The sequence below is a fragment of the Cyprinodon tularosa genome, unplaced genomic scaffold (assembly GCF_016077235.1).
Source record: "Cyprinodon tularosa strain WSP-4 unplaced genomic scaffold, ASM1607723v1 ctg883, whole genome shotgun sequence".
Taxonomy (NCBI): Eukaryota; Metazoa; Chordata; class Actinopteri; order Cyprinodontiformes; family Cyprinodontidae; genus Cyprinodon; species Cyprinodon tularosa.
The window spans coordinates 133912-161391 of NW_024039655.1; the positions used below are offsets into that span (position 1 = coordinate 133912).

The 27480-nt window shown below is 41.3% G+C and overlaps 1 protein-coding gene across 1 annotated transcript; it reads left to right on the top strand.

The window, feature by feature from the left end:
- Nucleotides 1-1650: 1650 nt before the first annotated feature.
- On the top strand, nucleotides 1651-27480 carry si:dkey-250d21.1. Its single transcript, XM_038273678.1, has 11 exons — nucleotides 1651-1998; nucleotides 4426-4546; nucleotides 6500-6601; nucleotides 6698-6734; nucleotides 6825-8599; nucleotides 12639-12669; nucleotides 16195-17957; nucleotides 18052-18100; nucleotides 21244-23042; nucleotides 25209-25245; nucleotides 25343-27480. Exons 1-11 carry the CDS (start codon nucleotides 1904-1906, stop codon nucleotides 26875-26877), a joined length of 7344 nt encoding a protein of 2447 aa, XP_038129606.1. The 5' UTR covers nucleotides 1651-1903; the 3' UTR covers nucleotides 26878-27480.

Below are 27480 nucleotides of genomic sequence, written 5' to 3' on the forward strand. Positions count from 1 at the left end.
GACAATGCAATTGTGTTTTTTTATTTTAAATGTAAGTTGTCTTGTTCCATTGGCAAAATGTATCCTTTACCTCCTCAATCCAAGAACAAATGCACTTATTTTAAGAAAAAAACGACTTACATAGATTTTGATTTTTCCAGTGTAGTGTAAAAGTGGGAGAGGGTGTGTAAACTTTCAAGCACAACCATGTAAAGAAATCCTAGTATTTGACTTTCCAGGAGAGATTGAATTTAGGCCACAGGTGGAACTTCCAAAACTTTAGTCAGAGTTTAAATTATTACTCAGGACAAAAAAAAAAAAGGTTTGTAATATCAGTCAGTGTGTGCAGAAAATGGGCTTATTAAAAAGCTTCATTGGTTAAATGGGAATAATCTAGATTTTTTTTTTTTATTAATAAAAAAAATCAGTAGACAATCTTTTGCTTTTTATTTTCCAACAACAACAAATGCAATTTGCACAGCTGGTAGGGATGGAGTCAGGGTCATTACCCTTTATAGGGCAACTTACCGTTTCTGATCTCTTGCATACCCCGAATAAATAGAGTCTCCCGTCCCTCAGTGAGGTCTAGAAGCACAAGATCTATATCCATCCATTCAGCAAAGATACTGCTAAATGGCTCTACATCTTATTTTGGCATTTGACAATTAGATGAGACCTTTAATAATATATTACCTGCTGTAAATTTAGCTGTAAAATAAGCTATTAAGTGAAGCAAAAAGGTAAAGCAGTGGAGCAGTGGGTAGCACTATTGCCTTGCAGCAAGAAGGTTTAGGTTTGATTCCCGGCCTTTGTTCTCCCTGTGCATGGGTGTGTTCTCTCCGGGTACTCCGACTTCCTCCCACAGTCCAAAAATATGACTGTTTGGTTAAATTAAGTTGAAAAATAAGGTAACAGTTAAGAAAAAAGGTAAAAAACTAATTGAAAAGTTAATAAACCTAGTTAACAATTATATTTAGGTTTATAAACTAAAAAAAATTAAGAAACAGTATCAGCATTAATGCCTCTAAGGTTATGTTATACCAAAAAAATGTGTTTCTTTCATGAATTTCTTATAGAAGCACTTTTGTTTTTTTTTCTTAATATATTTGGGCAAGTTGATCTTCTTATTACATTGACATTATTTTTTGCCATCAAAATATCCATATTTTTTTTATGTTACAAAGGTAATAAGGTCTTGTCCTGGATTCCAATAACACTATTGGCTTGAAATATTGATTTTCAAAATATTTCACCGAGTTTCCTCTAAAAGGGATAAGAAAGTGAGCAGATTTTGTGTAGTATTAAAAGCAAATATTTAGTTTTTGTTGATGAACAATTTGATTTTTTTAAATATAAAATAAGGTTTTGTTATATATCTACCTAATCACTAATCAAAAAGCAGTTGGTGAGCCAATGAAAAAAATAATAATATTAGAACCGTAAATATACAGTCATATGTTTATATAACTAATTTTTTTCTGTATTTATTGCTGTTTTCAAGGCTGAATTTAAAAAAATTAAATTGTCTGGAGCTGTTTTAAACGAAATGTCATTTTGTTTACACTCGTACAAAAAGACAAAATAAATCTAAGTCTAAGAAAACCAAACCAAGCAGATTTTCTTTGCTTTTGCGCCCTCTGCTGGTGTACCTGTGCTACTGCATAGACTAGTTCCTGGTTAGTAGGACAACACGCTTTCGGCCGCTGTTAGCTCAGCTCGCAGCTTCAACTTCGGAAAGCATGGAACTAGTCGGATCTTAGTTTGCCAAAGAGATACTAAAAGACAATATATGACAAAACTGTGACATATTGGTTTGTAGTTTGTGTCCAGGTTATGATTGTAGACAGAGTTTGGTTTTAGTGAGCTCAGCAGCTTGCAGCCGCCAGCTAAGCTAGCTTAGTAGCTAGCCACACTACAGTCCAAAATGACTGACTGCTGCGCTGCAGCAAACTGTGATTACCGGCAGCAAGAGTCAGAAAACAGCACTCCACTGTTCAGCTTCCCTCTGGACCCACATCGGTAAGAATCTCCCTCGTTTTGTGCAAAAGTTGGTGAGAAGAAGCCTTTTGCACAGCTCGCGAAATGAATGTGTTAGCCGCGGACTGTTAGCATTGGCGGTTAGCTTAGCATTGGTGGTTAGCTTAGCATCATGTTAGCTAACTGTGACACAAGTCGGTGGAAAATGGCGCAGACTCACGTTACTCTTCAAAGAAAAGCCCATGAGAAACAGTCAGAGATCCCATCATCTGTCACACATCGGAACTAGTCTGACTTTGAATAGTTTATAAACAATAAAAATAGTAAATTTAAAGGAGACTTTTTCCTCCACATATGTAGATAGCCACCAGATCAACAGTCCTCAGCCATCAGGGGCAGTTTGGTAACAACATTTATTCCTTTGCACTGCCCTGGTTGTGAAGGTTTAATCATATTTTAAGTTTCTTAAAATAATTTTTTTACTTTTCAAAGTCAGATGTTTTCAATTTAAGTTGTGCAGTTAAGATCAAAGGTCATTAATAACTATAATAACTAATGATTATTTGTTCTGCAACAGAAGTGCTTAAATAATCGTTAATTGTAGTGTTTTTCTATTTGTTTTCATTATACTTTCAGGTATTTCTTTCCAGATCACAGAACAAATCTATAATCAATGATTAGATATTTAGGTCTGTGATTTTCTGATAATGGGTCTGTTGTGTGTCTAAAGTAGAGCTGTAATTAATAATCGTTTTATATCGATGCATCGATCAAACAGACGGCGATTCGATGCATCGACACGTTCGCAAGAGTATCGATTCATGGTTTCATCTTTTTATCTATTTGCTCCTGGAACAACTTTGCTACTTCTGTTGTTTGCTGTTTTATCTCAAATGAAATGCAAAACAATATTAAAGCTTTCATTGATGTATTTAAAAATTTGAAACATTGTCTAGCCTGTAAGGTAAAAAAAAAACAATCAAACTGTATCGTGATTTATTCCTGAGTATCGAAAATAATCGAATCGTTGGGTCAGGAAATTGATACTGAATCGAATCACCATGATGGAAGTGATTTACAGCCCTGGTCTAAAGTACAGAATTCATCTTTTTTACTCTAAATTTACAAAAACTCTCTGCTGAGGAATCTGTTCTGTGTTCAGTTCAGGTTGGACCAGATTTAAGTCATTCAGGATTTAAATCGGGTTGATCAAATGCTGCAGATTGTGTGTAAATTAAACCTGGTTCATTTGGAAACGTTTTCCTGCTCTGTCAGAATCATTTGATGTCAAAGAAGATCCTTGTTAGGAGGTTAAACTTGTTTTTATTTTCACCACACACCCAGTCATGGTCTCCTGCTGCACGTATATCAGGATGACATGACCTGGATGAAGTCATCCCCGCATCGGCACAGAAACAAAAATCATGTTCTTGTTTCTGTTTTTAAATGACAGTTCTGCTAATTAGTTTTTTTTTGCATCTACAGGCTGTTTGAGGAGAAAGAAGACATTGTAAAGCAAACAGATTTCACTTTTATAATATCTATCTTATATAATATCTACTACATACCACAGAGTATTATGGCCAGGAGATTTATTTTTCCTATATTTCGATAATAAAGTCTTAACATTATGAGAAGAAAGTCGCAAAATTACAAAAATAAAATAGTAAAATTCCGAGAATAAAGTTGCAACGAAAAGAGTCATAAAATTACGAGAATAAAGCCGCAATGAAATTAGTCATACAATTCCGAAAATAAATTCGTAAAATTACGAGAATTAAGTTGTAAAATTACGAAGATAAAGCCGCAATGAAATTAGTCATACAATTACGAAAATAAATGCGTTAAATTAAGATAATAAAGTTACATCGGGAATAAAGTCGTAATATTAAGAGAATAAAGTCTTAAAATTACGAGAAACAAGTTGCACCAGCATCAAATTGGGCAGGAGTCGAACGTTTCTTTCTGAAACGGTTTGTTGCATGATGACTTTATTATTGTAATATTACAACTTTATTCTCGTAATGTTACAACTTTTTTCTCATAATGTTATGACTTTATTCTCAAAATAAAAAAAAATCTCTAACCTGGCCCTAATACAAGTTGTAATTTTAAAAGTCGTCTGCCTGGAGTCTAAACCGTTTTTAGGTCATTCATACGTCTTTAAACTCAGTGGGTTCAGTTGGTCCGTTTGTCCAGTCAGATGCATTTTATCTTTAATTAAAAGCAGACAGCTTATTTAAATAGTTTCATAACAAAGACCACGTTGGTGCAGCTATAATGGCTGCATCAAGTTCCTGTTGTTTCACACAATGAAATCAACTACAGGTCGTTCGCTTGGAGATTTTTTATTTAACTTCTCATTAATCAGTTGTGCATATTTGAATATGGTGTCATTGTTCATATTTTCATTGAGTCTTTATATACCAGTTTATCTCAAGTAAATGTTTACCTTTTTTTATTCTTCAGTTGCCAGCAATGGTTAAACAACTGCCGTCGCCAGGATTTGGTCTCCCAGCCTCCAGAGCAGCTGCACAAGCTGTACAAAGTTTGTGCAAAACACTTTGAGCCGTCTATGATTGATCAGCAGGTAAGAACCAAACCTGAGCCCAAAGGAAAACATTTAAATAGATAATGGGAAGCAGAAGTAGCTGAACACCCACCTAAGTTAGCCACCAGGGGGCAGCACAGCACCAGAAATTGAACTAGAGGAGAGAATTAGGGAGAAGCTTGTTTTGTTTTTGGTTTGTAGATAGTTATCTGGATAGATGAGATTTATGTACAGCAAAACCTGGAGCTTTGCCCCCTAATGAACCAGATTTAAATGTTTTTTTTTTCTTCATATTTTTAGGTTATTTTTTTTATAGGTATGTAGCATTTACATTGATCATCTTGCTGATAAATGTAAACAAACTGGAGGGACAGATGTTTAACAGGGATCCTTTAGTGGATCTCTGAGCAGTAAAGTGGAAGTGGAGGCTTCTTCTATAGCAGCAGGATGTGTGACAAATACTCACATGAGGATGTTTGTTCATGCTAGTTAAGGTTTTTAAAAATAAGCTTTTTTCACCATTTTTTTCAACAATAAGAAAGAACTTGTTTGCCGTCCCATCAGTTATTTGTTTTTTTTTTTTATAGGTGAATGAAAATAATTACAAGCCCACCGTCCATCTTACAGTAGGTGTAACTTTGGGAGAAAATGTGTTTTTGTTTTTGCTCATCTTTGTCCTTTAGATGTGAGTTCATGTGATCCAGTCCTGCTTCATGTGGATAAAAGCAGTTTATTAAAGATCATTGAAGTTCTAATAGCTTTGGGTTCTGATGTAATTAAAGAGTTGGTTATCCTCCCGCAGCAGTGAGTCGCAGTGAGCTTGTCGCAGATATTTCTTATTTATGCCCAATATTGAAGCGTGGTCTGCGCTGTTATTCCAAAAAGTGTTTGCCCCCTTCCTCATTTCCTGTTTTTTTGCATGTTTGTCACACTTAAGTGTTTCGGAACATCAAACCAATTAAAACAATAGTCAAGGACAAACAAAGTAAACACAAAATGCAATTTGTAAATGAAGGTGTTTATTAGTAAAGGAGAAATAAAATCCAAACCATCACGGCCCTGTGTGAAAATGTGCTTTCTGCGCTCACTGCTACACACGCAGATGACCTGGTTTCTGAGCATAAATCAGCCTGAACAGCATTTAAACAGCATATATAGGCAGAATACTTCAGACTGGTTTATCTTGAAATGCAACAGGATAGATGGGAATAAATAAATGTGATTCTCAGCTTTTAGGCTTCCTGATGTGAAGCAGTCAGTGGGAATACTGGTCGTTCTGGAGACACATCTTGGTTGGTTCATTTTTTATATTCTCAGGGACATTTTGTGCAACTGGAGGATAAAATGGGGCGGTCCTCTATGTCAGCCCATTAAGGCCCGAGGCACTGAGAACAGAAATACCTACATGTTGGTTAAAGGGATTTTTGCAGGATTTTTGCAAATTAAAAAAAAAAGACTCTCTCCACTTTTAAAAAAAAAACAAAAAAAAAAAACGCATGTGTGAGAGAATGCACAATCCCATTCCTTGTGCACGCTCTGTTTAAAAGTTGCTGTTCTCATAGCTCATACAAGCTCACTGTGCTTTAACGTCCGCCCTAAATGCCTCAATCACTATATAGAGCGGGGACTATATAGTGGACTTTATAGTGAGTCAGTTAACTGACCGTTTGGACAGATGATCACTATTTTTTCCTCAGTTGGTCATGTAACTCCTCCTCCACTGTGCCGTGTCAGCGCCATCTTTGAAATTAACGAATGCATAAACACCTCATTTTATTTCAGTGTTAAATTCTGTCTAAAGTAAAAGATTAGAATTAAAAATGCCTCTGGATCTTTACTGGTTGATTTTCTTTATTCAGACCTCGCTGATTTTTAATTTCCCACCCCTGTACTAATGGGTTACTAGCTTGAAATACACAGAACCTAAAAAAGAGAGCTGATCTATGTGACAAAGCCTTTAAATGTATGATTGTGTTTTTTTTTTTTTTCCAGAGCCCATCAACCGCTGTGTTAAAGGAAGATGCTGTTCCTACAATATTTGACTTTGCTGTGAATCAACAGGAGACGTGTAACAGAAAGAGAGCCAGAGATCCAGTAAGTATTTATTTCAGCATTAATAACAACTCCTTGGATTTTGACAAAAAGTCAATAAAATAAAAGCCTTAATTCTCCAATTTTCTCCTCATCCAGTCGGAGGAGGAAGCTGCTGTTGTAAAGAAATCAAAAGGTAGAGTGACTCTTTTGTTTCCTTGAAAATAAATCCTTCATTTCCGTTTCTCGGTTACTCTATTAACGTTCTGTCGTTAATCCATTTCAGAAAATGCACCAGAAGCTACAGAAGACGGGATAAACGCAGAGGAACCACAGAAAGAACCTGAAGTCCAGGAGGACAGCTCCACCTCTAAAGCAAAAGAGATTCTGAAAATTTACTTTAAGGAAACCCTGGCCGTGACAGGCTTCAGCATCAATGGGGCGAACGCGAGCTCAGACGAACCGATGGGAGGCGTGCGCGGTCAGCGCGCCCACAATCGCATCTGTGTTGAGAAAATAGACAAGAAGGAGATCCTGCAGTTCGGCGAACGCTTCATGCAGGAGGAGATCCAGAACAGTCTGCGGCTGTCCAGGTTCTTCTCCATCCTGCTTCAGGATGTGACTAACATAGAGGGGAAGGAGCAGATTCCGGTTTTCATCCGCTCTGTAACCATCGCAGGTTTCCCCCAGAAGCACCTGATCGGCTTCCTGCCCTGTGACCTGGACGCAGAGAATCTCTTCTACATGCTTCTCTCCGAGCTCCGAAACAAATGGGGTTTACGGATGGAGCACTGCAGAGGACTCAGTTATCTCATCACCGGAAACCTCTGTCAGAAAATGCGAGATCTCACCTGCAGGATCCTGAAGGAGTTCCCCCAAGTAGTTCTGTCCCCGAGCGACCCGTACGCGTTCAACATCTGGATCATCCGCTGCATGCCGATGCCCCCCATCCAAAAGGTCGCCGACACCGTAGAGGAGGTGGCCACGTTGATCCGGCGAATCCCAGAGCTGAGCAAACGATTGGACGGAAAGATCCTGGCCACATACGGCCACATTAAGGGCGAGGTGGACCGGATCAAAACGGCTCTCAGCGAGAACTGGGAATACGGCACCGACGCCTTCCAGACCATGCTGGAGATCCTGGAGCCTTTCCTCACCTGCATCAGCGAGATCATTTCCAAGGTGGACGAGGAAACGTCCGAACAAATGGCCCGCCTCGTGCCGGTCCTGAAGAACTTTAACTTCATCATCACGCTGGTCGTTCTAAAGAACACGCTCTGCTGTGTGAGCATACTGAACGCCAGTCTCAGGGGAATAATAAGCATCAGCAGTACCTTACAGTACACCATCTCCAACGCCTTAAAGCTGGTTAGCAAATACCAACAGGAGCTCGCAATATTTCACAGGAAGTGGTTTTCTGACGCAGTCGGCCGAGCGAAGAAACTTGGCGTGGAGATCACCAAACCGGAGATAGCCCAAGCAGACGCCAGCGAGACGCCGCTGGAGGACTTTTACAGGGAGACCATGAGTCGGCCCATCCTGCAGTATCTGGTGGCGGAGGTGAAGAGAGTGTTTAGCACAGAGATGGTGAGGATCCTCCGATGGCTCTCCTTGGTGCCGTCCTACATGGCGGACCACAACTTCAGCATCCGCAGGGATAAAGTGGCCGACGCCAACTTGAACAACCTGGCGCGCCCCGACACGTTCTACGAAGAGCTGGGCTGCTGGGAGGTGAAGTGGAAGCACGCGAGCAAGCGTAGAATCCTCCCCACCACCGTGTTCGCTACTCTCAAGATTCCAGATATCGGCTTTTACCCGAACGTGCAGAGCCTGCTGAGGGTGCTGGGAACGGTACCGTGTGTGAACGCGGAGGCCGACGTGTACGGACAGTACCACATGGTCCTGGAGCGCTGCCATTTCTACCTGAAAGCCACCGCGCCCGACCAGAGGCAGTGCAACATGGCGTTCGTGTACGTGAATCAGGATGTGCACTTCAGTGTGGAAAAAATGGTGGAGTCGTACATCGAGAAGCACTCAGACATCCTGCAGCTGCTGCAGATGGTGAGCAGAAAAACACCAGCAGATTACAACCCGGCGCCCTGCACTGGAAAATATCCACACCTAGATACATTATTTTTTCTTAAAAATTAGTGTATTTGATCCTGGATTGAGGAGGTAAAAGATACATTTTGCCAATGGAACAAGACAATTTATATTTAAAATAAAATAACACAATTGCATTGTATTATTTCAAGTGCATATTATCGAATTATCTTATTTAGTAAAACACTCCATCCATACTTCCATTGGCAAACTATCTCATTTACCTACTCAAATTAAAGGTAAATACACTTAATTTAAGACATTTTTTATCTCTAGATGGTTTTTCCAGTGTGTTAATTGCAGAGGTGTCAAGTAACTAAGTACAAATACTTTGTTACTGTACTTAAGAACACTTTTTAGATATCTATACTTTACTCCATTACTTATTTTTCTTCCTACTTCCTACTTCTACTCATTACATTTAAACACAAGTATCTGTACTTTCTATTCCTAACATTTTTAAAACAAACGTTACTCTTGGATTCGGTTTAATGCAGAAGTCACGGGTTAGCGGACCGCGGTCCGGATCCGGACCCACCTGCTGGCTAATTCAGACCCATCCTGATTTAAAACATTTATAAATTACCGCATGTTGTCTAACGACAGTGTCTAAACATCACTTGCGTCGCTTCTCCTGTTACCCTGAAATCCCACATTCTCCTCCTCTGCTCCAGACAGCCTGCGCAAAGCAAAGCCTACAGACTTCCTCTGAGCTTTAGGAGAGCATGCGCGATATTATCATTAAATCCGTAGGAGCAAAATATACAGAAATTAATGCTTAATTTAATATGACATATTAAAAAAATCCCCATCAGCATCCAGCATATGTGCGGTTTCTGATGGAGATGAGAAATCTGCTTCCTGATCTGTTAAAGTACCAATAGTTTGCATCCAATCTTTTAAATAAACAGTGTTTAGTTTTTTTGAAATATGTAAGAATTATTCTCTAATTTGTAGTTACCAATCTGTTGTTACTATATTTTAATTTGACGAACCAGATCTTCTCGCCGTTCTTTTTCCTGTTTGATGCGAGTGCAGTAGCAGATCTTGACCTGGCCGGGCCGGGCCGGAGCGGAGCCTGATATTTAGAGGATGTTTGGCTCAACCTGCTGCTGTTAAGCAGGATTCTCCACCATGAACAGAATCAAAAATAAATATGGATCCAGGCTCAAAATGAGCTCCTTGATATGTGCTTTAGAATGACTTTGTCTCCATTAAACCCAGGTTTAAAGCCTTGCAGGGCAGCATAAAGCCCACTGCGAACATTAGGACAGAAAAAGAAGAAGAAACAAATGGTCAGTTCACAGTTCAGGTGTTTTATAAAATACGGGAATCAGGAAATGGTCTGTATACCAAACTGAAAGATTGTTGCTTTCTACTTAAAGGTATACTATGCAACCGGTGTTGATTTTCCAGCGAGGCTCCCCCCAGAAAGTAAAAGTGCACTGTTGTAAATATGCACAGCTGTTCTCCTGGTTTCTCCGTCAAGCCAGGCGCGGGTTGTTTTGAGCTTAGCAGACAGGCGAACGCAACGAATGACTAATGCTGCGTTCACACCGCAGCTGGCGCGACAGAAGCAGCGAGTTTACATGCAAAGTCAATGGTTGACGCGCGTCAAGGCACAGCAAAAGGTCCCGCGGCGCGTTTTGAGCAGCAGGCGCAGCACGTCTTAGCAGCTGAAGCAGCGTGTCAGGCGCGTTTAAGCATCTGACGCAGGGAGAGAGACACAGCGCTGATGATCACTCCTCTTAAACAGTTTATTGACGCCTAAATTAACTTAAAGGAATAGTACACCCAAAACATGATTAGCCTTCATTTTCTACTCGCCCCCATGCTGAACAACACTCTGGAGTACTTTTTTGATATCTCAAATGCATCTGGAGATCTGGGAGGCTTCTTGCTGTCTGCTGACATTCAAATAATGGAGGTCTATGGTGCCCGAGGCAGAAAGGTCCATAAAAGTCCACAAAAAACGTGTCAATATTCCTCCATACTGCTCGTCCAATGTATTCCAAGTGTCCTGAGTGGGTAGCATCCAGAATTTACTCAAAACGAAGTCATTTAGAATGTTTTTAGAGCATAAACAGTAGTGTATAGGATTTCCTGAAAGCGCGCACCTGCGCGTTCACGACGCTACGGAAGCCGGCAGACCAAACCAGCGCATTCAGCTCGGCAAAGAACTCATGCTCTTCCTCAACACTGAAGTCCTCAGACATTTTTCTTTCGTTGTTTCTTTCTTTGCACAGGTAAACAGCACATTTCTTCTTCTACGCTTGCATTATTGGCAGAGCAGACGCTGAATGCGCACTTTCATCTGGTTTGGTCTGCCGGCTTCCGTAGCGTCGTGAACGCGCATGTGCGCGCTTTCAGGAAATCCTATACACTACTGTTTATGCTCTAAAAACATTCTAAATGACCTCGTTTCGAGTAAATTCTGGATGCTACCCACTCAGGACACTTGGAATACATTGGACGAGCAGTATGGAGGAATATTGACACGTTTTTTGTGGACTTTTATGGACCTTTCTGTCTCGGGCGCCATAGACCTCCATTATTTGAATGTCAGCAGACAGCAAGAAGCCTCCCAGATCTCCAGATGCATTTGAGATATCAAAAAAGTACTCCAGAGTGTTGTTCAGCATGGAGGTGAGTAGAAAAGGAAGGCTAATCATGTTTTGGGTGTACTATTCCTTTAAAATGCAGAAATCTGCCGGCAGAATATGCAGTTTGGATTATTTAGATGAAAAACACCTACCAGCTGCCGTGGTGAACCGCGAGGAGGCGACCCGGCCAGAGGCTGCTGATGAAGGGATTCCTTCTGTCGGCGCACCGCTGGTATGTGGGGGTCTGAGCGGCTCCGACAGAAAAAATATTGTAAGGCAGGATAATAATCTGAATGAACTGACTGCACTGATTACGTTTTCAGGTGTATTTTCTCACTTAAAAACATATTAAAACTACTTTATTCCCACTGATCACAGCAAATATAGCTGCAAGGCAGAGAAAGGATAGTGAAGCTCCGCCCAACGCGCGTCAGACACACTTTTGCACCGCGCAGCCAGAGCAGCAAAGCTGCTTCAGCCGCGCGTCAGAACTAACTGGTACAAGCAGCAAAAAGGAAGCAGCAGACACGATTTTGCTGCTTTTGCTGCGTGAACGTAGCATAACTGCACAAAGATCGCAACTGTGCTAGCAACGAGCATGCTTTTCACTGGGGGCGTGTAGCAGTTCTCGCCGTAAAGCAAGACTGACTCTCGCGAGACTTCTGAGCCTGTGGGTGCAGGCCGAAGGCTCCTTCAATTGCAAGTGCGGTATTTCCCCCACAGACCACCAGGGCGGCCGAGAAAACCTTTGTTCAACCTGAAATGACTCATTTAATCATCCAAAACGTTATGGAACACATTAATTAACTGAAAAATGTTGCATAGTGTGCCTTTAAAAAACACTTTAGATTTTAAAATAGAAGAATTTTCAATTTTTTAAATATTTTTTTATTTAAAAATGTAATATATAACATGGATGCATAAACGCCTGGTTTTATTTCAGTGTTTTTTGTTTAAAGTAACAGATCATGATGATTCTTCATTGGTTACCCCTGATCTATGCCATGCGACAATGTCAGATTCAGAAAAAGATGTTGAAATGTCTGAAAGGTCGGACACAGGCGAGAGCGTATCTGGAGATGGAGACCAACAAGACCTTTCTCATCCTCTGCCCTATCTCAAAGAATTTTTCGAAAGAGTCGAAAAATTGAGTTTTAAATTCATTCAAATTCATCTGGCTGTTTTTTTTTAAAAGGTTACTTTATACTTTTATACTTTAAGTAGTTTTTGGAGCACATACTTTTCACTTTTACTTCAGTAGAGGTCAAGTTGATACTTGAACTTTTACCAGAGTGTTTTTAAACTGCAGTATCTATACTTCTACTTAAGTAACAAATGTGTGTACTTTTGACACCACTGGTTAATTGTTAACTAATGTTCGTGTGTGTTCACAGGATGACGACGTGACGGAGAACCCTTCACAAGGTGAGATCATACTCAAAATACTCATCGCATTGACCTGGTTACAATAAAACCTAAAATTTAACTAACTGGTAATAAATTTAAAGCAAACAGACCTAGAGTGCAGAATGTTGAAAAATAAATAACCGCTGGATTTGGTTTCCAAGTTTGAAGATGTTTCTCTTCCCATCCAGGAAGCTTTTTTCAATTAAAAATGTTAGAAATAGCGTTGAGTTTGAGGATTTATACCAGGGTTTCCACGGGTAATTAAAAATCATTAGAAGTCATTAAATTTTTTAAATTAAGGCCCTAATGGGCATTAAAATTAATTATATGTGATTATTGGGGCGTAAAATGCCTTTTTTTTCTCTTATTTTTCATACATTATTAAAACAATTTCATCAGATATATTATATCAGATATAACTGGTTCCGCATGTTTGCGCAGAACTGCTTCCAGTTGATCGTAAAGCCGTATGTTTATCGACGGTAAAGATGACGAAGGATTTTACTGTGATTTTTATTCACATATATATATATATATATATATATATATATGTATATATATATATATATCATGTACATTGTTGATGATATTAAAATTATTTCCAAGATTATTAAAATAGCATTAAGAAGCATTAAATTACAGTTACTCATTCCTGTAAACAGTAGCCCAACAAAGCCTTGTTTTTGCTTAGTAAACATGCTAATTGAGACGGACGAACACGGGTCCATTTGGAATGGGCGTCGTTTGGCTTCTTTGTTCGCTCACATTTTGAACTGAAAAAGCATCCTGGATGGGAAACGAAACGTCTTCAAACTTGCAAACCAAATTCAGTGGATTGTTTTTTTTTTGTTTGGAATGACCTGGATGACTGAGAAACTTCACCAAAAACATATATGATGCATAAATTATATTTCAATACTGAACTTTTAACAGGAAGTTTGTCTGTCGGCCGTTTTTTTGCAATAAAATGCAACTTTTTGGTACTTCTAGTATGACTTAAAGGACAACTAACCTCCAAATCGCTCCTTATCCCAAGTCGTTTCCATGGTTAGCCTACAGCGCTTGTCCTTTATTTTGACAGTTTGCTGAATGTTTCTTACAGTCATGTCTAAAACCGTCTCTTTGGGGCTGTCCTCGTGTTTAATGAGGGCACCGCATCTAATTTTGACTTAGTATCGGTGTTGGCTTCAAATATTATGTCACGGTGGGGGGGTTCAAAATGCCTCTGTAACAATGAGTGAATCCAGATATACCGCTTTCACATTGGCCTAAAAACCAGTTTAAAACAGGGAACAATCAGCTTTTAATGGCAGTGGGAGCAGTTTACTGACTGATCAATACTCAGAAACTGCAGATATGCCCCTTCCCTTTTTCCACCTGGATCTCCGCTCTTTTTCGCCCTCATGTCCCTCCATTGTCTCACAAACTTGCCCCCACTTCCTCACCGCCTCAGCCGTATCTAGACCCACAGCTAGTTCCTGATTGTCCCTCTTGCGTTGTGGCGTGGAATAACATAGCGGACCACGCTTCAAAATTGGGAATAAATCAAAATATTTGCCACAATCTCACTGCGACACACTGCTGCGGGAGGATAACTATGGAGCGATATTTGTGCCTTGGGTTTGAGTATGCAGGAACCAATCCAAGTGTGCGCTGAGACAACACGCGCGCACTCAAAACCGGTCAGGCCCGCGTTCAACTCTGGAAAAACTCTTCTCAACACACGGTCGTCGCTCTCATTTCCATCTCTGCTCGGATCAGTCTCTGCTCGCGTTTGACCTGCTCTCTCCGTGCTGAACACCAGCTGTGCGCTTGACTCTGTCTCTGCACTTGCAAATTCATAAATGTATGTAAATAAACCACACCATCAGCCAATCACGCCCAGCTTTTTTTCATCCAATCAAAGTATTTGTTCCAAATACTACATCCGGTTAAATGAAAGAAAACACAATTGCGAAATCAACCAACTTTTTTAGTTATGAGGACAACACTCAATTTGATGGACAGCAGATATTACTATAAAATATCTTGAATTATCTCAAATAAAGATTAGATTAGATTAGATTAGATTAGCTTTATTGATCTCACAGTGGAGAAATTCAGTCGTTACATATTGGAATAGTAATTAAAGAAGGTGCAAACGAGGAAAAAGGTGCATTAAGAAGAATAAACAATATATATAAATACAGTATATCCAGGTATATACAGTATATCAATATAAATAAGGATTAGTGTGCAAGTGTACATGTATTGCACACAATGAAAAACAAAATAAAAATAAGACATAAAAAAAAAAAAAATACAAGGTAGTAGCACAGAGGTTTTGGGTGACATATGTACAATCCGGGTGGCTTATATACAGGTGGATTTACTTTAACGTTAAAGTGTAGTAGGTAGGGAGCAACGGTGAGGTAGTGGTATGACTATTCTATTCACAAATATTGCACATTCAGAATATTGCACAGTCAATAAATAAAAAAAACTATAATATAGCTGCATAGTGGTTTTTACAGGAGTTATTGTGGTTATAGTGCATTATAAAAGTGAGTAAAACAGTTATTAGATCATCACCTCATCCATCTCGTTTTGCCTGCTATTGATATGGATTTAATTTTGCTGTTTAAAAACATAAATTAAGAGGACATATCAGATTCAAGTAAGGTTCAACAGTATTTAGATAAAAATATTTTAGATATGAGAACATTTTCAGGGATCCTTCAATATATTCCAATATTAGGAATGGGGTATCGTTTTAGTTACAGAATTTAATTTTAAATCGGGTAAAATAATCAGTGATGGAATTCAGCCTCCAAAGGAGAAATGTTTGTGATCGTATTGGCCTTACAATGGATTGAAGAAATTGTTCCATTAAGAAGTTTTAATTTGCTAATTCTAGTTCAGTGTTTTATTCATTTAAACACAATCATTCAGTAGGCAGACAGTTGGAAAGTTGTTTGCCAACCACAATATTTACATACATTTATGAATTCGCGAGCACAGAGACAGAGTCGAGCGGGCGGAGAGACAGTCGAGCGCACAGCTGGTGTTGAGCGTCGAGAGAGCAGGTTGAGCGCGAGCAGAGACGGATCCGAGCAGAGATGGAACTGAGCGCGACAACAGTGTGTTTAGAAGAGTTTTTCAGAGTTCAGTGCGCGTGTGTTTTCTCACTGCACGCTCGGATTGGTTCCTGGGAGCTCAAAATGAAGGCACAAATATCTCTCCATAGATAACCAGCACTTAAGTTTGTGTTTCTGTGGAATCACAGAAGAACAAATTTGCAAATGTTGGTATCTAAATAACATTTATTGTTGTCCAGGCAGGTGCTGGCAGTGATATCACCATAGCTGCGGCATGTAGTGTGCAGCCCTAAAATACATCCTGTTATTTAATTCATGTCTGCATTGAATGAAATTGCTTTCACATTGATTATAAAATATATTTGGACTCCACTTGATATCATTTTTATATTACTTTGTAAAAGATTTCTTTATCATTTCTACTGTCTGTATTCTCACCAAAGTCCTCTCTCGACTCTTATTTTAGTGGCAGCCCATGGAAACCATGCTGAGAAGGATGCAGAAGAAGAGCTGAAGCAGATCAATCTGGAGATGGATGCTGATCGGCTCGTGGAGATGAAATGTGCAGAAACTGACAGAGAAGCTCTTAAATCTGCTTTGCAAGCGGCGGTGGTGGCTGCTTACAGCAGCAAGCCGCACGGCGACGCATGTCCGGCTCAGGACGGGGAGGTGGAGTACGTGACCAAGTCGGAGATGAAGGAAGTCCTGTCCGTGTGCGAGAGCGCCGTCAGGGAGGGGATCCTCACCGAGGTGGGGACTTCCTTTTTCTCCCTCATCATCGACCGGGTTGTGAAACTGGGAGAAAAGGAGTACCTGCCTATCTTCATTAGGTTTGTGGACAGCTTCGATGTCATGCGCTTAGAGTTGCTGGGATTCCTTGAGTCAGATCTGGAATGCGACGTTATGGTACAAAGTCTTTTAGAAAAAATAACGGCGGAGTGGCGTCTCGATCTGGGAAACTGCAGAGGTCAAGCTTACCTCGGCTCCGGTGACGTTTCCTACAAGCTTAAAGCCTTCGCCTGCAAAGTCCAGGAGAAGTATCCACTTGCTATAAGCACTCATTGTTCTGCTTATTCTTTCAACACCTGGTGGTCCAAATCGATCCCTGTGCCTGCAGTTAAGAGAGCCCTGGATACATTTGAAGAAATCCTGGCCTTTTTTGGCAGCAGTGCCGCCCTAGAAAAACAACTTGACCATGTGATTGCATACGGCCTTAGAGAGAGCTATGAAAAAGTCCAAGAGCTACAAGGGATGTTCTGCAGCCTTTGGCAGGAGAAGCACGATTCCTACGAGGTGTTCGTCCAGATCCTCGAGCCCCTCGTCGAATGCTTGGAGAAGATCAAGAACAACCCGCAGAGGTGGAAGCCCTCCGTTTCCGAACAGGCTGCAGCTCATCTGCAGAAAGTCCTGGAGTTTGATTTCCTCATCACCATGGTGGTCCTGAAGAACGCCGCCTGTTTTACCAGAGAGCTCAGTGCAGGTATCCAGAAGGACCAGTTCAGCGCTGCATCCCAGCTCTGCCAAATCACCGGTATTGTGGCCACTCTGAACAGAGTGAAAACCAACATGAAGTTGTTCCACCAGAACTGGTTTGATGAGGCGTGTGCAATAGCGCAGAGCCTTCGCGTGCAGATCGAAGTGCCCGACAACTCCGTTCCAAAAGACGGCATGATAAAGCCAGTCAACTACTACAAAGACTGCTTGAGCGTGCCCCTAGTAGACAACCTCATCAACGCTGTCAAGGATCATTTTTCAGACGACCACAAAGAAGCTCTCAACTTCCTGTCCCTGATCCCGCGCTCAGTCACAGTGAGCTACATGTTTGAGAACCTGAAGTCGAAGCAGCCTCTCTACAGCAGCGACCTGCCCGATGCCGAGAACTTCTTCACTGAGCTCTGCTGTTGGAGAGTAACGTGGAAGACTAAGGTGGCCTCCGTTACCATCCCCAGCTCCATCTTCCACACACTCCGCCTGCCGCTCATGCAGTACTTCGGGAACATCAACACCCTGCTGAGGATCATGTCTGTGCTTCCCAGCACCATGCTGGAGGACTGCGGCGTCGTGATGCGACACAAGAGGTTCCAGGACTACCTGAGGACCACCGACCCCAAGGACAGGTCTGTGTGTTTGGCCATGCTCAACGTCAGCACCGACTTCCGCAGGGATCTGGACCGCATGGTCAGCCAGTGTTTGAAGGTTACTCCTCAGGCCTTGGAAGGCATCTGTTTGGTATGTACCTAAAAGTGATATTTAATCGCCTTCATCTTTAGGTAAAGCCCTCTTTAATTTAATTATTAACAAACTTGTCTCGTTGTTCTTGCAGGATAAGGAATCCAAGAGTCTGATCAGGAACTCTGAAAACAATATGGAAGGTAAACTGTAAAGATAAAAGGCCGTTTCTCAATATGTGTACTTGTGCGTTCCCGTGTGCTCGTATACTTACTTGTGCAACAGCATCAGCCCTAGTACTGTTCCAATTCACAAGAACAGCAGACCAAGAACGGACAAAGTCCCCGGATGTTGTTCTCGCCCCTCCCTATTAACCCAGCATGCATTAGAGCAGACTTGTCCGTCCTTGAGATTGACAGCTGTCCCAGCATGCACTGCGTTGCCGTTGTTCAATGAAAGTACGTTTTAAGATCATTTAAGGCGAGAACATTATACTTTTAGGCATCACTAAATGGCCCATTTACTGATTAATTCCGAAGTTGAGAGTATGTGGCAACCAGCGGACCTCCAGGGCTAACCTCAGCCAGGCCTAACCGTAGCCCGTCTGCAGCCGCCCTCTCTCTGCTTAACTGTTTGTGAAGTTCTGATGGTGATTTTTTTCTGTTTTATTTGGCAGACTTTTCATCTGTGTTCTTTATTGAAGACGCTACAAATGAGTCTCAATAAGATCTCATTTTAAATGAATTTATGTGTATGTTTACTGCGCCAAAATACAACTATTTTCTCCATATAAATGCATTTTAATATGTCCTTAAAGGGATAGTTCGGTATTTTTGACATGAATCTGTATGGCATCCCCATCACCAGTGTCATGCAATCACACTGACTTACCCCTGGCAGCGTCCTATGAGCAGAGTTCTCGTCCAGTTTTGGTCAAGCCGAAAGTAGTCCGGCAGGTTTTTAGACCCAGCGAAATAAAACGTTTCTCTTCCCAAAACATTATGTGTTCAAAAGAGCGATATTTTTGCATCCCAAAAACGTAGTGGAAAAAGTCACACGTCGTTATCAATTGGTCCTATTTTCTCTCTGTTCGTATCAGTGCGCGCCGTCATTCAGACAGCGAGCTCAACAACAGCCAGATGCATGTCTCCCTCCGCCTAGCTCCTAGCTGGGCGGAGGGAGACATGCATCTGGCTGTTGTCAGGTTAGTAGGCCCTAGCTGTCAGAATGACGGCGCGCACTGATACGAACAGAGAGAAAATAGGACCAATTGATAACGACGTGTGACTTTTTCCACTACAACGTTTTTGGGATGCAAAAATATCACTCTTTTGAACACATAATGTTTTGGGAAGAGAAACGTTTTATTTCGCTGGCTCTAGCAAACCTGCCGGACTACTTTCGGCTTGACCAAAACTGGACGAGAACTCTGCTCACAGGACGCTGCCAGGGGTAAGTCAGTGTGATTGCATGACACTGGTGATGGGGATGCCATACAGATTCATGTCAAAAATACCGAACTATCCCTTTAAGCACAAGACGAACCGTTTGCTTAAAAATGCGTGCAAAAAGGAATTTGAACTCCTTCATATCAAAGAACAAAAGGTTTGCCTAAAGAACTGAAAAAAAAAACTGATTGCAAATAGCTCATATTCAATAATAGAATAAAACTAGAGCACAGAGGCCCAACATTAATTTACGCTAAAGAGAGAGCTGTGGTTTGGCCTGATGGCTCACAATGGATTGGATGTCTTTTCAATTTTTGTGTTCCCAATGTGCATCAAGTGAAACAGTGTTTCATCGTTGAGTCTGTTTCTCTTTGGATTTTATGTGCTTCATGATGGAAAAACTGCTCTTGCAAATGTAAGTGCTCCCAACCATGCTGGCCATTGAGAGGGCAAAATCTCAGGGACGTGGAAACTGGGTCTGCCTTAGGGGTGTAAATCACATCCATCATGGTGATTCGATTCAGTATCGATTTCCTGACCCAACGATTCGATTATTTTCGATACTCAAGAATACACCACGATTCGATTAAATCGGTTAATTTTCTTCTTTTTTTTTTCTTTTTTTTTTACACCTTACAGGCTAAACAACGTTTTAAGTTTGAAATAAATCAATAAAAGTTGTAATATCGTTATGCATTTTTTTTTTTTTTTTTTTTAGAAACAACAGCAAATAACAGAAGTAGAAAAGTTGCATCAAAAAATTCTGCAAAAATACTGCACTAAATTAGTGCAATGAGTGCAATGCAATACCTCGGCTCCAGACGTCCCGCCCCCTCCACAGACGCTCCGCAGCACCTCTCCCAAATTGTAGCTGACCGCAAACAGTGCCGCAGACAGGAGGCGGGCTTGTTTTGTTTTTATGACCGAAAATGCGGAAAACAACTCATGAAGTTTGACCCGCTAGAAGAGCGAGGTGCGCGAGAACGCTGGGACCCTTTTTCCACCTGGATCTCCGCTCTTTTTGGCCCTCATGTCCCTCCGTCATCGGACTAAACTCGCCCCCACTTCCTCACCGCCTCGGCCGTATCTAGACCCACAGTGTGTAGCACAGACCACGCTTCAATATTGAGCATAAATCAAAAATGTCTGTGTCAAGCTTACTGAAACACACTGCTGTAAGAGTATAACCAGGAAGCGAGGTAGGAGGGCAAAATAGGTTTCGCGCCACCGCAGCACGGGAGGGAGAATTACGCCCAAATGGATAAAAATAGACCAGAGGAGAAAAAAACACATGAATCGATTCTCTTGCGGACGTGTCGATGCATCGGATCGTCGGCTGTTGGATCGATGCATCGATACAAAACGATTATTATTTACTAGTCTGCCTGCAGGTCGCAGAGTTCGAGCTGCAGCTCCGATTGTTGCCCGCTGACCACAGCAGAAAGGGGGTCTGTGAATTGTCCGCTATTGTTTGCGTACAGTGCGCCCTCTATCGGTAAAAAATATCATATTTTTTAAAATTAAGTTGTTAAATTATTATTGATCTATTCGCAGGCCGCACTGAGTGATGATGAGGGCCGTATCTGGCTGCCAGTTGCCCATCCCTGATCTAGAGACTATTAGTAACAGAAGGTGAAATGCAGCTCCAGATGAGCTGAGCGTGTGGTGACGTCACGAGTACGCTTCTGTGTTCCAATTGACCCATAATTATGCTGCGTTCTCCCAGAGTCCGCACTTTCATGTGTTCTTCTCAAGAACATACTTGGGGAGGACATGAGTCCGTAGTCGCGCTCTAGTGAATTGAGAAACAGCCAGAGGGTTTTATATATTTTTTTAATGATGATTTTCAAGTAATTCCAATTGTTTTTTTGTTTTTGTTTTTCCCTTGATCCATTTAGTTGACAACGTTAAGGCTGAAGCTGAAGAGCCGAGTATTACAGAGCCTGCTGAGAAGTTGCAGGACCAAGAAATGAAAGCGGCAGACGAGAATGGGGTCACAGGAGATAATCGTCAGAGCCTGGCTACAGTCTTTAGGCTGGCTGCGCTCCTGGGAAAAACCAACTGCAGTCTCTGCGACCTTAAGGAGGAAGACCAGGAGCCTCTTGTTCAGGAGCTGAAGATGTGCCACTGGTTTGGAAGTCAAAGCCAAAGCATACCATGGATTAGTGACGATGAAATGCTCAACCTGCTCATCAGTGGAATCAGAGATACGATACTTAAAGAGATGCAGGAATCTCCGTTTTTCTCCCTGATAACAGACAGACCTGTTAAAATTGCAAACAAGACTTACTTACCAGTCTTTGTTCGTTATGTTGGGGAATCGACTCCAAAAGTGGAACTTATAGGGTTCTTACCGTTTAATGAAAACAGAGATGTTGACTGGCAAGCGGGCCACCTGGCAAAGATCATCACTGAGGACTGGGGTTTGCCCATGTCTCAGTGCCGAGGCCAGGCTTTCATGCATTGGGGGCCGGGGTTTCAAAGCCTGAAGAAAATGTCTTTAGAGTTCCTCAGCAGCTACCCGCTGTGCGTCGTAACGCCCAGTGAGTCTTGTGGTCTGGCTCAGTGGCTGGCCAGTAGTGTGCCTTGCCCTTCTGTGGCCAAACTGCTGGACATCACTGAAGATCTGCTGCTGTTCTTTGACCAGTCTCCTCATCTGGAGGAACAGTTAGCCCAGGCTGTGGACGGGCTTCTGAATATGCCAAGAGAGGCTTTAGAGGAAATTCCAGAAACATTCTGCTCCAAGTGGAAAAAACGAGAGGACTTTTTCGACATCCTTGCTGACACCTTAGAGGGCGTCCTCAGCTGCCTGGATGCGGTGAGCTCTGGCACGGCGGGTGCAAAGTCCATGCATGCACAGGTTCTGTCCGCTGCTCTGAAAAACGTGGATTTCATCATCACTCTCGTGATTTTGAAGAACGCCTGTGCGCCGCTTCGTAACTGCAGCACAGTCTTCCGCTGCGGAAACCCGGCTGACATCCTTTGCGAGGTGGAGAAAATCCCTTCAATTATCGAAACTCTGGAGAAAATGTTAACGAATGCGAACGCTCTGCACAATTCTTGGTTCGAACAGGCGTTCCAGTTAGCGACCAGGGTGGCTCCTGAACAAGTGTGCTTTTCAGAAGAAGCCAACAGTTACGATTCTCCAGAGATTTACTATAGAGATAATCTGAGCATTCCTCTCCTCCACAGTCTGATGGAGGAAATGAAATATTGCTTCTCAGGCAACCATTTAAAAGCTCTGTCTGTCCTGTCACTGCTGCCTTCTTGCAACCCTCAGCCCATACTGTCGGAGTCGACGGACAAGCCTTTCAGCCTTTACCTTACGGATCTCCCGGAGCCCGAGGCGGCCGAGCAAGAGCTTAACGCCTGGGCTGCCGTCTGGACGGAGAAATACCAGGATGTTGCTCTTCCGACATCTATTGCCGAAACACTTGCTCATCCAGAGTCCAAAAGCCACCCGACCGTGGCCCTACTGCTCCGACTGGTTGCCGTCCTGCCGAGCGTCAGCATGGAGTGCGACCTGATGAAGACCACGCTGAACTCCATGAGGGATCTGTTCAAAAACACTGCATGTAGAGCCAGCAGAATCAGTCAAGTGATGCTCCGCTCGCACGCCACAACACTACAAAGACTGCCAGAAGTCATCGAGAAGTGCATGGAAGTCGATCCGGAGAGCACGCCGTGTCTGTCACAGGTTTGTTCATTTTAGCTTGTTTCATCACGGCGTTCCATGGTTTCACTCGCTAAATCATAACCTTAAAACATTTAATAATTATGATTGATTAGTCTTAGGATTTTGATGCTAAACTGGACTTCTTGACTTACACAGCAAAAAAATGAAATCTCAATCAGTAATTTTTTCCTAAAATAAATGCAGTTTTTCTTGAATTGAGGAGGTAAGTGAGACATTTTGCTAATGGAATAAGACAATTTACACAATTAAGAAAAAGTAATTGTATCGTCTTATTTCAAGTGAATATTATCTAATTTTCTTATTTAAAGAATAAAAATACTCATTCTATTGGAAAATCATCTGATGTACCAAATAAACTTAAGGCAAAATACACTTAATTTAAATTTTTTTTTACTTCTTTCTAGACTGTTTTTGCAGTGTACAGTTGCAGCCATTGAAAATGGCCCTTCCCGTCAAAAGCCAGCTGAATGGCAGCCAAATCCCCTCTTTCTTCCAGCCTTCTCATGGGCGTCCATATATACTTTACTCTGACTTCACCCGTTCACTGAATTACAGGGTCTGACCAGGAGATAACGCTTGTGATTAGATCTTAGTGTCCACAAATCATGACAGAATATTTTAGATGTTTACACTGGAAAAACAATCTAGAAATAAGTTTTAAAAATTCTTAAATTAAGTTTATTTATCCTTAATTTGAGTAGGTAAATGATAGTTTGACAATGGAATGAGTGTTTTTACTCTTAAAATATAATGGTTGGATAATATGCACTTGAAATAAGACAAAGCAATTGTGTTTTTTCTTATTTTAAGTGTAAATTGTCATGTTCCATTGGCAAAGTGTCTATTTTACCTCCTCAATCCAAGAACAAATAAACACTTATTTGAAGAAAAAATGACTTATCAAGATTTAGATTTTTTTCCAGTGTAGGGGACAAGCCAAGGAGCAGCCAAGGAAAGTGGGGAAATTTTGAATTTTTTGAAAGTGACACTTTACTTAATATTTACTATTGTTAATGTTCTTACAATTATCTCTACTCCCTGGCTAATGTTGGAAAGTTAGAAGACAATCTGCACTAGAAAACAAAAATCAAAATGTAGATAAGTAATTTTTTTCTTAAAAAAATTGCATTTGTTCTTGGATTGAGGAGGTAAAAGAGACATTTTGCCAATGGAACAAGTTAATTTACATTTAAAATAAGAAAACTGAATTGCATCGTCTTATTTCAAGTGCATTTTATCTAAATATCTTGTTTTAAGAGTGAAAATACTCATCATCTCTTAATTTTACCTACTCAAATTAAGGGTAAAGACACTTAATTTAAGAAATGTTTAGTTATTTCTAGATTGTTTTCTAGAGCATGTGTTTAATGCCATTGAACTATGGAAAAACGATCTAGAAACAAGTAAAAATGTCTGGAATCAGGTGTATTTACCCTTAATATTAGTTGGTAAATAAGATATTTTTCCAATTGAATTAGTATTTTTACTCTTAAAATATGATAATTATGTAATATCTGCTTTTAATGAGACCATGCAGTTGCTTTTTATTATTTTCTTTTGATTTTTCTTAAAATTTGATTATTCCCTTCCAGTTGTTGGCCTCAAGAACTTCTTAGAAACCCATGGTTCTTAAACGTGCTTTGATTTAAGTAACAAAATAAGCATCAATCCTAACCAATCCTAATTCTAAAAGTTTAGTCTATTTTTTTGAAATAGTTTAGATTTAACATAATATACTTTCCAAAAAAAAACAGCAAACAGAATATTTGAATAAGTCTAATATCACGTCAGAAATGTTCAGCTCGGGTCAGAAGTTGAGTTTTTAATCAGCGTCTGCTGTTTTGGTGTTGGAGTCCTGCAAAGCTGCAGTAGGTAGAGGCAAAATACCTGATATTGGAGGCCTGAGGGCCTGACATCTTTGTTGCCCCCCTTCATGACAGGCTCTGGAAGCTGAAATAATCATTATGCTGCCTGAAGGAGAAAGTTCAGAGTACCATCAGGTGTATCTGCTTTGCAACATCAGTTTTTCTTGGTTTGGTTTTGAATCCTTAATGGGTGATAATCCTCGTTTTGGCCAAAAGATGGCAGTGTTGCTTTACATTTTGTTAAGCAGTGTGTTAAAGTTGCAACTATGATGTGTAACTAAAGTCTCTTTACTTGTTTTAGGTAACAAAGGTTCTCCAAAGATTGAAGTTGGACAGAAGTAAGTTAGAAAAAAAGCATGTTTTGTTGAAAAGTGTTTGTTTTTTGTCTTTTTCAATTCAAGATTCTAGTGCAACTTTTTTGTTACTTAAATCTAGGAAACCTTGGAGTGAAACCGGCGGAAGCTGCAGAGTTGGGGGAATCCGCTATGGCAGAGAAACTCGCAGAAAACGAGGCGGAAACACCAAATAAGGAAGTTCCTCAAGAGGCCGCGGAAGGACCTAGAACGACCGTGTCTTTCTATGAGCCGCAGCTACGTGAACACATCCTAAAGGAACTCTGGGACTCTCAGTTCTTCACGATTATAACCGAGCAAACGGTTGAAATTGACGGGGAGCTCTATATCCCGCTGTGTATCAGGTACTTGAACAAAGAGGACATCCAGTGTGAAGAAACGCTGGCCTTCATCCCGTTCGTTGAAGACTCAGTTGTCCTTTCTGAGGCCATTCAGACTGCCCTGTCTGAGAAGTGGGGACTAAACATGGAGTATTGCAGAGGACAGGCCTTACTAAGCGTCGGTGAAGTAGGAGCTCAGATGAGAGCTGTAAGTTTAGCCATTGCTACAAAATACCCTCAGGCTATTAGAACAGTTAGCTCTGCTTTGTCCCTCAACGTTTGGTTGGCTAGATCCTCTCCTGCTGAAGAAGCGGCCAATGGAGCCGTCATCATTGATAGATTGTTACACTGGCTGACAGAGGACGTAGAACGCCAGAACGCGCTGGAGGACATAATCACTTTGGTTTTCCAGCAGGATGAGGCGAAGGCCAGCGAGTTAAGGGACAAACTCATCAAGAACTGGGAGAAGAGTCACGACATGCATGAGGTTATGATAGAGCTTTTGGAAGCAGCTGTTCTCTGTCTGAACGAGCTGAAAGAAGAGGGGAGCACCTCAGACCAGCTCCAGGCGTCGCAGTTCTTTGATTCAATTCGAAATTTTGAGTTTATCTTTTCGAGCGTAGTGCTGAAGAACGTCCTGGCAGTGACAAAAAAGCTCAGTCAGTCTCTTCAAGGAAAACCTTTAGATATGCTGCTGGCCGTGAACACCTTGCCTGACATCAAAGCGTCCCTCGGCACACTAAAGAGCGAGATTGACATCCATCACAAGTCCTGGTTTGAGGAAGCCGTCTCCCTGGCTTCGAAACTCAACGTCCAGATGTTGCATTCAGTGCTTCTAGAGCCACTGAGTGACTTTTATAAAGAATCCGTCAGCATGAAGGTCGTGGATCACTCGATAGCGGAAATAAATGACCTCTTTGCGGACAAGGTGTTGGATACCTTAAGATGTCTGGAGATTGTGCCTTATGCAATGTTCAAAGTGGAAACCAGCATTCTTAGTGGTCTCGTGTTTCGCCTGTACAAGGAGGACCTGCCAGACCAGCTCTCCCTGCACTCCGAGATGAAGGCGTGGAAGGAGAAGTGGCTGGATCCCATGGCGGGTTACCTTCCTGCCACTGTCCTCGATACACTCAAGACGTCGCAGATCCGAAGTTTTAGTAACATTGAAACGCTCCTCAGACTTCAGGTCATTTTACCTTTTTCAAGGCGGGAGAGCAACTTCAGGCAGGGGAGGAGGAGTCTGCAGGAGTTCATTCAGCAGAAGAAGAGGTCCCTCTCTGAGCTCCATCCTCTGTAGCGGTTGGTCTTCTGTTTGCAGTGTTGACAGGAAGTGGATGGCAGTACCGCCAGACTAAAGAACTGAGTAGCCTTCATGGAGAATTGTCCCTGTATATTATTGAATTTTTCTGTTGGTTGGCATTCTGCAAATCCCTATCCTAAGCTCTGCTGTTTCCTTTCTTTAATTTTTGTAGTTTGTACAGTCGTACCTCCCAATGGGACCAATGTCATGAAAAAAAACCATGAAGCGCAGCGATGGCTCTCGGTGCTTGTGCCTTGATGAGAAACTAATGATTTTTAGCCCGTTTCATAATGAATCAGATGGTCAGCATTGTCCCATTGGTTTTATTTCAGAAAAAAAAAAAAAAAGGTTTTCTTTCCCCTCAATTTTCCAAAACAAACCATGTTATCATTCTTTTTGAAAACGCACCCTTCTACTTCCTGGGCACAACTAGAAACGGTTAGTTCGTTCATCTCTGTTGATTTTTCTTTTCCTGTGTTCGCCACCTCCCCGCCAGAATGGATTTGCTGTAAAACGTATCTTTGAGAATAATGTTTCCTTTATAGGAAAATCTTCATATATATTTGTCAAAAAAACTGTAATAAAATGATCCAAAAAACA

Coding starts and splice junctions, on each gene's coding strand:
- si:dkey-250d21.1 (XM_038273678.1), top strand. CDS start 1,904: ATGACTGACTGCTGCGCTGCAGCAAACTGTGATTACCGGCAGCAAGAG. Junction 12,670..16,194: donor GACGGAGAACCCTTCACAAG/GTGAGATCATAC, acceptor CTCTTATTTTAG/TGGCAGCCCATGGAAACCAT. Junction 23,043..25,208: donor GCACGCCGTGTCTGTCACAG/GTTTGTTCATTT, acceptor TACTTGTTTTAG/GTAACAAAGGTTCTCCAAAG.